The sequence below is a fragment of the Sporothrix brasiliensis genome (genome assembly GCF_000820605.1).
Source record: "Sporothrix brasiliensis 5110 chromosome Unknown Cont20, whole genome shotgun sequence".
In the NCBI taxonomy this organism is placed as follows: domain Eukaryota; kingdom Fungi; phylum Ascomycota; class Sordariomycetes; order Ophiostomatales; family Ophiostomataceae; genus Sporothrix; species Sporothrix brasiliensis.
Genome location: NW_024467139.1, coordinates 808,815 through 821,134, shown reverse-complemented (window position 1 = coordinate 821,134; position 12,320 = coordinate 808,815). Strand labels below are relative to the sequence as shown.

General features: G+C 57.6%; 2 protein-coding genes across 2 annotated transcripts; one reads left to right on the top strand and one right to left on the bottom strand.

The window, feature by feature from the left end:
* Positions 1 to 6,038: 6,038 nt before the first annotated feature.
* On the bottom strand, positions 6,039 to 9,578 carry SPBR_06453 (chromatin structure-remodeling complex subunit RSC9; the record flags this gene model as incomplete). Its single annotated transcript, XM_040764709.1, has 1 exon — positions 6,039 to 9,578. One exon carries the CDS (start codon positions 9,576 to 9,578, stop codon positions 6,039 to 6,041), a length of 3,540 nt encoding a protein of 1,179 aa, XP_040616227.1.
* A 1,207-nt stretch (positions 9,579 to 10,785) lies between these two features.
* Positions 10,786 to 12,294, top strand: SPBR_07168 (uncharacterized protein; the record flags this gene model as incomplete). Its single annotated transcript, XM_040765422.1, has 3 exons — positions 10,786 to 11,034; positions 11,084 to 11,240; positions 11,357 to 12,294. The coding sequence occupies 3 exons, from the start codon at positions 10,786 to 10,788 to the stop codon at positions 12,292 to 12,294; spliced, it is 1,344 nt and encodes a 447-aa protein (XP_040616226.1).
* Between the last annotated feature and the right edge of the window lie 26 nt (positions 12,295 to 12,320).

Here is a 12,320-nt window from a genome sequence, read left to right as displayed (position 1 = left end):
CCAGTATCGAAGTGGTTGTGGGCAGTATTGTGGACGAAAGCAAAAGATGGCCCCTTTCTTCTCCCATCCGCACATTTCCTCTCTTCCCATTGACTTTCAAGCCTCCAAGGATCACATACCAACACCCTTGCTCCTTGTCCCACAACATTGGTTTCTCTAGTGCTTCCATCGCTTACTTTGCTTTGTTTACACGCTAGGACGACTTGCACTTGAGGACCCCAGTCGACAGAACACAACGTGAGAATCCCATAGCAAACCGAATTCGAATAACACACTCTAACAAAAGCCCCCCAACAAAAGACGCAATCGGTCGAAGAACCACAAGAGGCAAAGACCACAAGAATCCATACCCCGTAATTGCTCCTTACGCGACTATCCGCTTCGCCTGACCGCCCCTGGGAGTGTGGGATGCAGTGCGGGGGTCTCTGTTTTTGTTGATGCACATTCCTCCTCAGCAAGCAGATTCGAACGGTCATGGGGTTCACCCAGATCGGTCTCGGAGCTAGGGTGTGTGTCTGGCATCACCTTTTGTCATGGTAGATTCGTCTGACCGGGTTGCACGTCACGGAGGGCGTGCGTCGGCATGCGCCGCTTTGTGTGGGCTCGCTGTGCTAAGTGAAGACGAACCTGGACAAGGTGCATCGATACGATACGTCTCGTGTGGGGGGCAGTTTGCCTATCTCACCGAGCTACTCTTGACGGTTTGAACCAGTCTACGGCATATTTCCCTCTTTACAAAGCAGCAAGCTATCGCTTTCGTGGTAAGAAAGCAGCACAGAAAGATGGCAAATATCCGGGTTTCGATGTGTCCGGCACGGCTCATGCCGGCGCAGGCGCTGGTTTGGGTTTGAGTTGGGGAGTCGACCTCACCGCCACGTCTGTTGAGGGACACACTATTGCAGCTTGGAAATCTGCTAACAGAAACAGTCGCAAACCAAAGAGCAACTTTACAGCCCACATCTGTTCTTCAATTTTCGCAACTCGTTCTCGGAATGCAAGGGCTTGGTTGACGTTGCACAAGCGCAAACAAAGAATGGCGCAGGTGCAAGCAAAGTGCGGCATCCAGCATCCGGTGTAGCTCCGCCCCCTTTCTTACATCAAACCATCCTGGCTCGATGGGTCTCGGTCGGACCTGAAGCAGGAGGCGCATCTTGCAGATGCCATGCAATTTTACAAGCCGGCATATAAGGGTCATGTGAGGCGAAAAAATATAAATCATGAAAACCACGACAAGGGTGCCGTGTACCTTTACGGTGTGGATATGCAGCAAAGTGGTGTACATGCATACAACTGGACGATGCACAGCGCACGGTTCGAGACGCACGACGCAGACATCTGGTTCTGCACAGCGAATCCAGAATGGCTCAAAGGAGGCTCAAAACACGGGGCCACCGGGGTCTAACTCTGTTATGTGGCGTGTCCCTCAACCCCAGAAGCTCTCCTTGATCCGAAGGCAAGAATCGTCCGCGCCACAAACAACTTGTTCTTGCCAGACCATGCCACACTTCCGTACCTTGTGTCAGTATCACACCTGCCGACAGGCACCATCAGCCTTATTTGCTTGCGGAAAGAGGCGACACTTGCATTTTGGTGGCTAAGACAAGTTCACACAGTCGTGGCCGTTATTCGTTAACATCCGCCAGCTAGGAATCGGCTTCTTGCCCCGTTACGTTCTGAAACTTACACGCAAACGCTCGAATATAGTTCTACAGAAGACAAAACATTTTCAAAAGAAACCTGGTCTGAAAGACCTGTGCTCTTTGTACGAAGTCGGGCGGGACTCCGCTTTTGTCTTCTACCGCACTCAAGAACCACCTCTGACTTACACGCATCCTGTCATACTTCGTACACCTCTGCTCCACATGGCAATCTCCGCCTGACGAATGGCAATCTCTCATAGAGCCACACGGCCATCGACGAACGACCGAAACGACAACTCTGCGAAGCTGCACCCCCTATCCTTTTGTTTATATTTTTTTAAAAATAAAATAAAAGGAAGGAAAAACAAATGGACTTCGCCCGATAAACGCAAGGGGGCCGCAACGCTACGCTGCGCAGGAGAGCTACTGCACGTCGGCTCTGTTCCGCCCGGAGCCCTTCCCCGCGATGACCAGGCCAACGCAAATGTTCAAAAGTAGCAGTATGGGGTCTCACGCAACTAGTGGTGTTTGGGCATGCAATATGTGTTACGTTTCCATATTTCACCCTGTCTTGGTCTGAAGAGGCGGTGTGAGAGAGAAAAAAAATCAACAAGTGGAGGAGCTACCAATTGGAAAGCACACACAACAGTGGACAAGACGGACACGGCGAGTGGCTAACCAGCAGGAGGCGATGATCCGATGACAAGGAATGCGAAAAGAAAGACAGGAAACAGCACCCCGCTCTCCCGTCATCTGCGTTGGGGTATGCCCGTTCGAGGAATTCAACGCGAAATCACAACGCACCAAGGAAGATTGTCAGCGTAAGAAGGAGGCAGCATGCAAGGAAAAGAAGAAAAGGGAGCAGAGGAGAAGAAAGGGGTAACCAGGCGGCTGAGTGACAAGTCACGCCAAGGTCGACGCTACTTCAGCGCCAGCAGCCGTGCTATTTTTACCGCCGTTCTGGTAAGTACGGTGAACAAGCCAATTGCAACTTCGGGGCGCACCGACAGATTCCTCAACAATATCACGAAATACGAGCAAGCTCTACGGGCACGGCGGCTGATTTTTGTGCCTTTGCAGCACATATGGAAAAAAAAGTGGATGGGTGCCGTATGCTAACATGTTTTTCAGACAGAGAATGCCCGATCGAAAGACGAAGCGGAAGCTGTGCTCCAGTAAAAATGCTGCCAGCTGCATTACCGCAGCTGTGCTCCGCAAATTGTTAACTCTTGAGAAGGAAAGGGATATAGTGCAGTGGAATGGCATATTGCAGAACATGTGCCAGGATGAACCAAACGACTGGACAGGAGACCATTGCAGCCAAAGCAGTCACAAAGCACAGTTGGGCAGAACGAGAGGAAGAAAAGTACACAATCAGATCATGGAACACTCGAGGCCCTTGGCTAGTGCTGATCTTACCCTCCACCACCTTGCCCAGACACGCCCACTCATACCAGAGCTCTGTTTGCCCTGTTACCTCCCACCTTGCCGCCGGTGAAGCCCCCAGTGGGATTGTCCTGCACTGTGGCAATGGAAAGACGGGCCACTGGGCTACAAAATACGCATGGGAGCCGAAGCATTTGCGGGCACGCTTTGGCCCGGGGACGAACGTCTGTCACCACACATCTCCATGCCCGTCCTTTGCCTTTCCTTCTCGGATGCAGAGAAAAAAAAAAGCATACAAAATGAGGCATCGGTACGGAGCATTCCCCCGCTTCCTTTTTCTCTGGCTCTGAATAGGGAAGGCAATCTACTGATTGGCTGCGTCAAGAAGACGGAGGGCAGGCCAAAAAGCTCAAAGCTTTATCGGAGCTCATGGACGTGCTTCGAGAGTGGGGGGATGCTGCGTCTCTGCGTCGCCATCCACCCACGAAGCTCACACCTTTTCAATTTTGTGTTTTGCTTTCTTTCTGTCCACTCCTTCCGTGGCCTTAGCTGATAAGCAGTTTTTCTCCCTTGAAGAGAGGTGGGACAACAGAAGACGAGGACAACACAAAATCACGCATCATTACATACTCGATTCACTCGGCCAGGCATGCATACACGAGGAGCGCCTTGCTGTGACAATGCTTGCCACAGTCGCGGGCACGCACATATCAGACGGAGGGAAGCCCAGGCAAGCGGAGTCGCTTCACGATGAACTCGGCAAGCATCGCAAACGCAAAAGCTTCGAGAAGTTTTGCTGTCGTCCGAGCATCCATCCTTCCCTAAGGGCCCCGTCAAGCATACGCCATCGGACCCCCACACAATCACAGTCCTCATTTTGCGTGTCATACGACCTTGGTCGTTGTGCTTTGGTCGCAATGTGGCCAGTGTCTCTGTGATGGAAAGAAATCTACTCGACACGTTCGACTCACCCCTTGACTGGAGACAGAAGGCATCTTCCTGGTCCTCCCCTCTTTTCCTGCACGCCCCTCTTAGCATCTCGGCACCCCCAGTTTCCACCACATACACCCAACAGTAACACGGCGTATCACACACTCCCCCTCCAGACAGGGAGGAGAAATGCAAATTTTCTCCAAATGGGCAGAAAACAGCGGAAGAAAGAGAGATTGGAGAGCAACGCGACTGTGCAATCGCTCAAGGAAACGACACGAAAAAGAAAGGACGACAAAAGATACCGAAGCGAGGACGCACGGAGCAGGGGAATCACAATGCAAATCATGTCCACGGGGCCACAAACAAGGCACGGGGAAACACCGAAACGGAAAAGACAATGGAGCTCTGATCGTCTCATCATGCGGCGAAATTTCGTTTTTCATCTATTGCTTCCATCGCTCTTTTCCCGTCCTAGTCTGGCCGAAGCTCTCTTCACCGAAAACGGACATGGCAGCACGAAAGCAAAGATTGGGGGAGGACGACGTCCCCCTTCCCCTACCCCTTCCAAGATAGTGAGGAGAGAAAAGAAAAAGGAACAAGGATGACAACGAGCAAAGAATGGTGAGTGGTGAGTGGGCTCGGGGATGGGACCAAGGGTTCCGATTCTCTTCGACGGTCGGTCTCCTGGATGTCTGAGTCGGCCTCCGTCCTCTCTCGTCGGTCCTCGCCCTCTCTTATGAAAGTCGATCTTGACTTTGAACTTTGTTCTGGCAGCTCGTCTCGTTTCGCCGCCGATGAGCACAGGCTCTTTCGCACAGCGAGGAGACAACATGTTGCCCAACTGCCTCCACAGTCTGTCTTCTGTCGGATGCCGTTGCCCAGTCTGTCGTCTGTCGTCTGTCCTTTGTCGTCGTTTGTCCTTGTCGTTTGTCGAGAATGGTGCTCCTCGTTTTGCCACGGAGGTTTCCCCGGATTTTGTTGTTTCGAAAAACAAACTTTTCAGATATCGCCGCCGTTGCTTTAAACGTTTCTGCTTTTACAGGATACACGCCCCCTCTCCGAATTGCCCCTTTTGGCCGCTGACACCCACCAACCCGCCACGAACAAGGGCCTAGGCCTGGCCGAAGACCCCCTTTGCCGGACCCTTTCTGGCATTTCACGATCTTGTTTACCCCATATCAGCAAAAGATCGTGAAAGACCACAACAGAGATAAGGCACAACAGCGCGGCAATCTCTGCGGCATTCACCTGTGGCCAGTTCCGTGCCAGTCATCCTCCCGTCCCAGGTGCCATGCTCCCGGGAGCTGCGAATTGCCCAGACTGCAACGCGACGATGCGCACGCCCTCCTCCACGGGCCAACCCGCACCCTCGAGGAGACGAAGCCGGTGTTTCTAGCGCCCCTCTTCACGATGTTTTTTGTGGTATTTTAGTGATTCTTTTTTGTCCTCCCCTTTCCCATGGCGCCGCCCCATTCTTGTGTACAATCTGATTCAAGCGCCGTCGTCCAGCGCTGCGATTGAATTTACCACGCGATCGGTCGGATTTGGACGCAGAGAATGTCCGCGGAGACTCCTGCGTCGCGATACTGACTTAGCGATCGTCAACAAATCTGCCCGTAAACGGTGTATTCGTCGGTTCTATGACATGCACGTCCACACCTTTGTGCTCGCTTTTCTAGGCTTAGACTTTTATTTTGACTGGGAATAATCGTACACGTAGAATCAGAGTAAAAGGTGACAGGAGAGAATAAAACCTTGGGAACAGGCAACCCGAAGTCGAGGACAATTGCAGACCAAAGACGAAACAAAAGAAAGGTTACAACAAAAGTAAAAAGGACAATGTTCCCCTTTGCCTATGTCTCGTAGAACTCCCATCCCACGCTTTCCCACCGTTTTGCAGCAACAATACGTAGACATACGTTCCAAATGACGATGACAAAATGACGGAGACTGAAAAAAACAAATAGAAAATACGAGAAAAAGACGAAAAAACAAACAGAAAACAAGGAGCACACAATCGGATTACGCTCCTGAGAACAACACGTTCGGTCCATCTCGGCCCACATTCACCCACGACCATCACACATCCTCGCCAATCAGCTGGAAGAGCGACGCAATGTACGTGGCCAGCGCGCGGTTCTCGGACATGATTTCGTACAGCCGTGGCAGCACAGGCCGGAACAGCCGCTCGTTCCAGCCACCCGCCTCTTGCGCAGCTGCTGCAGCGGCCGCGTCGGCAGGCGAGTGCGCGTGGCGAGCGCCGCCCGCCGCACCGCCGGTGAACTTGGACGACGTCGGCGGCAGCAGACCCGAGGACGAGGACGGCGTGCCCGGCAGCGAGGGCTTGCTGCGCTTGCCGGCCGTGCCATTGTTCTTGTGCTGTTGTTCTTGTTGGTGGTGGTGTTGCTGCTGCTGCTGCTGCTGCTCCCATTCGTCATCGTCGTCCAGCAAAACAACTTGGCCGCGCTCGTCGAGGACGACCTCGGCCTTGGACGCGTTGCGGGCAATGTTGCGCAGGACGAGCACGGCACTGAGCGGGATGCCCGCGGCCTGGGCCGGGAGGTTGGGGTTGCGCTCGTCGCGCATGGTGGCCGTCTCTTCGTAGGCGACGCTGATGGTCTTGGCCGGCACGACGTACGACCGCTTCTGGCGCTTGTTGGGCACCGTGGCCGCTGCGCCGGTGCCACCACCGCCGCCGGCCACGGTGCCGCCGTTGGGTGACGTGCCATTGGGCGTGCCGTTGGCACCGGTCGAGGCGGCACCGTTTGTACCGCTGCTGCTGCTGCTGCCGCCGGCACCGCCACTGCCCGGCGCGCCGCCCGTCGCCAGCAAATCGCCGTTGCTCACACTACTACGCTGGCGCTGGTGCTTGAGGGGGTTGGACGGCTGTGCGGCACCATTGCTGCCGTCGGCGGGCGAGCCGGATTCGGCAGAGGCCGGCGCGTCCTGTTGTTGCGGCTGCTGCACCTGCTTCTGATTTTGCCGGATGTCCTGCTCCGATTGGACGGCGTGTGTCTTGATGTGCTTCATAAAGTCCGCCAGCGGCATCTTGGTGCCCTTGGGGTACTTGCGGCAGCCCGCCCACAGGCAGCGCACATCGCAGTCCTTCACATTGGCCACCTTGCCGTCGGCGCCCGGTGTCTCGCCCACGTGGTCGTGGAGGATGTGCGCGTACAGCTTGTCGGCGGCGCCAAAGAAGATGCCGCACGACGGCGAGGCGAGGGGCGCGGCGGCGGTCGCGGTGGCAGCCTTTGACGCGGCCGGTGTGCGCCACTGGCAGCGGAAAAACTCTTGGCCTTCGGGGCTGATGGGCCGCCGGCGCGGGCGAATGCCCTTGATAATAAACTTTTGCACCTCGCCCTGCGGCGTCTGCTCCTTTTGGATCTGCGCGCCGGCCGCGTGATAGACGTGCGTCACGTTGCGGATGAACTCGGCGGCGCCCAGCATCGTGCGCCCGGACTGCTGCACGGGCTGCAGAAACGACGACTGGTACGCCTGCCAGATGGCAATCTGCGTAATGGACGAGTCCGGGTCCTCCTCGAAGAAGCAGCGCAGCCACGTGTAGCAGCGCTCGGGCTCGTCCGTGGCCACGAGGCGCGTCAGCAGGTCCGGCGGCAGCGCCAGCACCTCGTCGGCGGCCGGCAGCCTGCGCTCGGGCTGCAGCACCAGCTCCTTGACGCTGCGCTTGGCGCCGTGCGACAGCAGCCGCACGAGGTGGCTGACCAGGCCCTCGGCGCGCACGGCGCGCAGCAGGCGCTCGACGTTGGCCGCGACGGCCGTGTACTGGTACAAAAAGTCGAGGCAGGCGTCCATGAGCTCGTCGTCGTTGAGCAGCAGCCACTGCGTCACGCGCTGCAGCACGCTCGGCGGCACGCCGCCGAGGCGGTTCGTCTCGGCCAGGTTCATCGAGATGCGCCCAATCGCGCGCAGCGCCGTCAGCACCATGCCGCGGTCCGGCGACGCCAGCTGCCGCAGCAGCGTCCGGTACAGCGGGTCGTCGTCGCCGAGCACCAGGAACGGCGTCAGCTGCTCGGCAATGTCGAGCGCGCAGTGCTTGAGCTCGACCACGGCGTCGCGGTCGGGCAGGTTCAGCGCGATGCACAGAAAGTCGCGGCACGGCGCAAAGTCGGCCACAAAGTACGCGTTCTCCGGCAGCGTCACCATGTTGCGCACCGTCAGCGCCGCCTCGGTGATCAGCACCATCTGGTCGGCAAACGCCTCCGTCTGGATGCAGTCGATGCGCGCGCGCGGCCGCAGCTGCGCAATGCGCTCCAGAATGTCCGGCGTGCCGTGGACGCCGTCCAGCTCGCCCACGTCGTCCGCGTCGTCGCCGCCGCCGCCGCCGCCGTCCGCGTCGTACGACACCGTCCACGCGACGTCGTGGTAGAACAGGCTGCCCACCTGCAGCGCCTTCTCCACGAGGCCCTCGGCGAGGCCGGGAAACGACTCGAACTTGTACTTGTCGCCCCGCTCGTACGAGATCTTGACCAGGTGGCTCAGCGCAAACGCCTCCTCCGCCTGCAGGCCCGACCGCAGCGCGCCCAGGCACCGCACGTAAATGTTAGGTCCTTCGCTGCCGGGCGGCACCGGCGGGCGCGCCGCAAAGCGGCTGAGCGACACGCCCGACGCCTGCAGCCGCTGCAGCCGGTTCTGCTGCAAAAACTTGGCCGGCGCGTTGGCCGGCGCCTCGGCGAGCTGCAGCACAATCGGCACCGGCCCGCGGGGCTCATAAGCCTGCACGGCCGACGAGAAGATGTCCGAGTTGGGCGGGTTGTACACCATGGACGCGTTGCGGTGAAGCAATTGCTGCTGCTGCTGCTGTTGATGTGGCGGCAGGCCGTGGTGGTTCTGGCTTGGGTGCATGCCGCCACCAAACGACGCCGCCGCCGCTCCCTGTGGTGTTCCTGGCAGGTGATGGTGCCCCGGCGGGCCGTGGTGCCCTGCCGCATGTGCACCGCTGCCGGCCTGCTGCCCCGAGGCGTGCCGTGACTGGCGCGTCGAGGCCGTGTCCGGCTGGAAAATGACACGCTGTGCCGGCGCTTCCCGTAGACCGCGTGACGCGCGGCCACTCAGCGGCGTGCCGTCGGGCCCGGCCCCGGCCGCCGCATGGTCTTGGCGTGTCGGCGTGCCCATGGGGTCGCCCATGCTGCTGCCGGTGCCGCCCATCGGCGAGTCGAAGCCGGCCGACGGCCGCATGGTCGCGCGGTGCCCGCCAAAGTTCTCGAGCGTGCGCGTCAGCAGGCCGCCGCCCTTGGCCGAGATGTGCTCGAGGATCTCGGGCGGCGGCGGCTCCTGCTTGTGGATGGTGGTGATCTCGTAGGCGGCCAGGTTCTTGTAGTAGGCGAGCTTGAGGCTGTAGGCGGCGGACGCCTCGTTGTTGCTGTACAGCTCGAGCGCGTTGACCATGTTGCGCCACGCCAGCTTCTCCTCGCTGATCTTGTCGTAGCCGCCGTGCTCGACAATCACCTTGAACAGCTTGAGCAGGTCCACCGGCGTCTGCCCCACCTTGGGCTCCGGCTCAAAGTTGGTCCCGCGCTTGGCATGGTACTCGCGCAGCTTGCCAATGAACTCGACGTACTCGGGCGTCTGGTCGATTGTGTGCCCCGGCTGCGGCGCCATCGTGGCCACCGGAGGGGGAAGGGGGGATGTGAAGTAGGAGTGAGGAGGAGACGGAGGAGGAGGAGGAAGGTCGACGAAATGGAGCTCGGATTCGATTCGATCGGATCAAGTTGTCGTTGTGTCAATGTCGTGATGTCGTGATGTTTGTTGTCTTGCTGTGATATCTGGCCTTTGGTATCATGTAGCGTGGCCGCGTCTCTGCGCGTAGCCGGCCCCGTCCGTCGTGCTCTCTCCGTCGGACGCCGCAAACGCCCCGTGTGGACGTTTCTGCAACCGAGGCTCCAAGCAACGCCTCGTCGGTCTCGACAAATCTGGAGGATCTCAAAACGACGATTTCGCGTTCTGGCGGCGACGACGCGATCGTCGCGTCGACTCGTATTGTTATCGAAAACAGAGCAGCCGTGCGTGGTGGCCGTGCTGCATGCGCGATGCCGGTGCTTGTCGTCGTTGCGCGAAGCGATGGGCCCTGTCGTTTGCGCTTGGAGATGGATGCGTGTTAAAGGGATGCTGGAGACGCGCAGCTGCAGCAGCCACAAGGCGACGCTAGAATTCGCGAATGTGAGAAAGGGCTGCTATTTTTTCGAGGCAAAGCGTGGTCCGTGCGGGGCCCGGCGTTGGCCAATCACATGTCGCTATTAGCGCCACACCAATTGTGGCTTTAACGTGGAGCAGGGACTGAATAACACGACGACATCCAAGACGACTAACAACGTCCACGACTACGAATACATTTCCATGAGAAGATGAGCCTGAAGTTGACATGTTGACTGTTGGTGCACGTCATATAATAACATACAATAGCATACATGCATATTCAGTGCTATGTCTATGCTGAATGCTCAGAGTACAGAGAGTGTCGTATACAATGCAGACAAATCATAAACTGTATGAACAGCTCATTTAGGGCTGACCATCGCATTGACTTGCATGGACATGATACATGTCTCATCGAGCAGTCCTGTATTTGTTATGAGATACAGTTTGTATCATGATATCCTCTTGTTTATGTTTACGAGCTCTTTCCGTTTACGAATGCAATGCTGCGATTTGATCGCACCTTCCACGAAGCACTGTCGAGCATCCCCCGTTCCATATCAAGAAGGAACAACAGCTACACCAGAATCTGCCCCTTTTCTTGTCCGAACCAATTTCTGATTCTATCGTCTTCGTACTCAACTTGCAAGCCTCCTCGCCGACCATCAGCATCATGGCACGGCAGTTCATCGCCCAGTGGGTCCTCCAAGAGGCCATCACTGAGCAAAGGACGGCCATACGGACAGCCGCCGCGCCAGTGACACTGCACGTGGAGAGCATTTCCAACAGTCAAATGTCTTCGTCGTTGTCTTCCTTTTCTTCCTTTCCGTCTGCACCATCTTCCAATCGACAGCGCGCAGGGCCTGAAGCGGAGGCAAAGCCGTCGTACCGCATCTGCATTGTCGACGGTTCGACTGTGATAGTAGGTCACACTCGCCGTCTCGTCAGGGAGGCACAGCTGACAAGCAAAGACAGAAATCGACACCTCAAAACTCAACCCCGGCAACAGCGAAGTCCGCATCGTGCCGCCAACACGGGCCACGCTGCTCGTTTCTGAGGGGGACGATCCGACCGTGAGCGAAGGCGGGAATGGAGGCCGCTCTGGAATGGGACGTGGCAATGGCCGTGGTATGTCTCAGCCACAGACACAGATTGGCTCGCAAGATGCCTCTCAAAGTGTATCACAAAGGGTGAGAACAGACATATAGACACAGTCGACAAGCACTCTTCCCATCTAACACAAGATACGTCGCAGAAGAAGAGATCTCTCCTCAAGCTGTGCTTCCTCAGTGTCGGCGATCTCAAGGCCGCGTCCCACGAGTTTATGCGCATCGGCCTTCGATGCACCTCCTTGCCAACTCGTGACGGCCGCGCGACGCTGAGCAGAACGTCCTCTGTCGTGTCAATGCAGGCCAGCTCACAAGGCTCACAGGAGCGGAGTTCTCCAAAGAGAACTGCGTCGGGTCTTGCACGCTCTAGCAGCCTCGTCGCCCGCACATCGACGTCCCTTCAACCGGCTGTGCGGTCTGCGTCGACGGCGTTGGCAGCCATGCCAGCCGAAAGACGCTCCACTGGTCCTCTGGAGAACTCCCTCAAGCGGACCTACTCCGACGCACCGCCGGACCTCGCCAATGCTAGCAGAATGAAGCGTCGCCAGACGTCTGTTGCGTCACAGACCACATGTTCGCCGAGTCTCCTACGTCGCGAGTCGTCGGCTGCGGATGTACCTATGCAGGACGCTCGACAGCCGCCGCCCGTCAACGTCCCTGCAAGCCGATCTCTCAGTCGGACGCCACAATTGATGGCCTCGAACGACGTGGACGAGCCGCCGCCGCGACGAGAACTGCCACAGTCTGTCACGAGACACCTGTCGCGGACACCGAGCCAGGACACGCGGTCAGCCAGCGCGCATGGTCGCAGAGGCGCCACGACCGACACGGAAGTGCAGACGGCAGCGCCCTTTGTCGAGCCGGAAGTCGCTCTCCTGGCAGGCATGGACCTCTTCCAAGAGCTGGCCAATCTCAAGGACGGCATGCTCAAGGAGTGCCTGAGCATGACGAAAGCACTGGGCGCCGACGACCACGACGAGGCCGAAGCGCGTCTCGTTGCACGATACGCCATTGAGTTCCATACTCGCTTTACAGAAATCTGCACACAGCGGACAAACTCATTCTGCATGTAAGGGAGAGAATGGTCTAGAAGTGTATT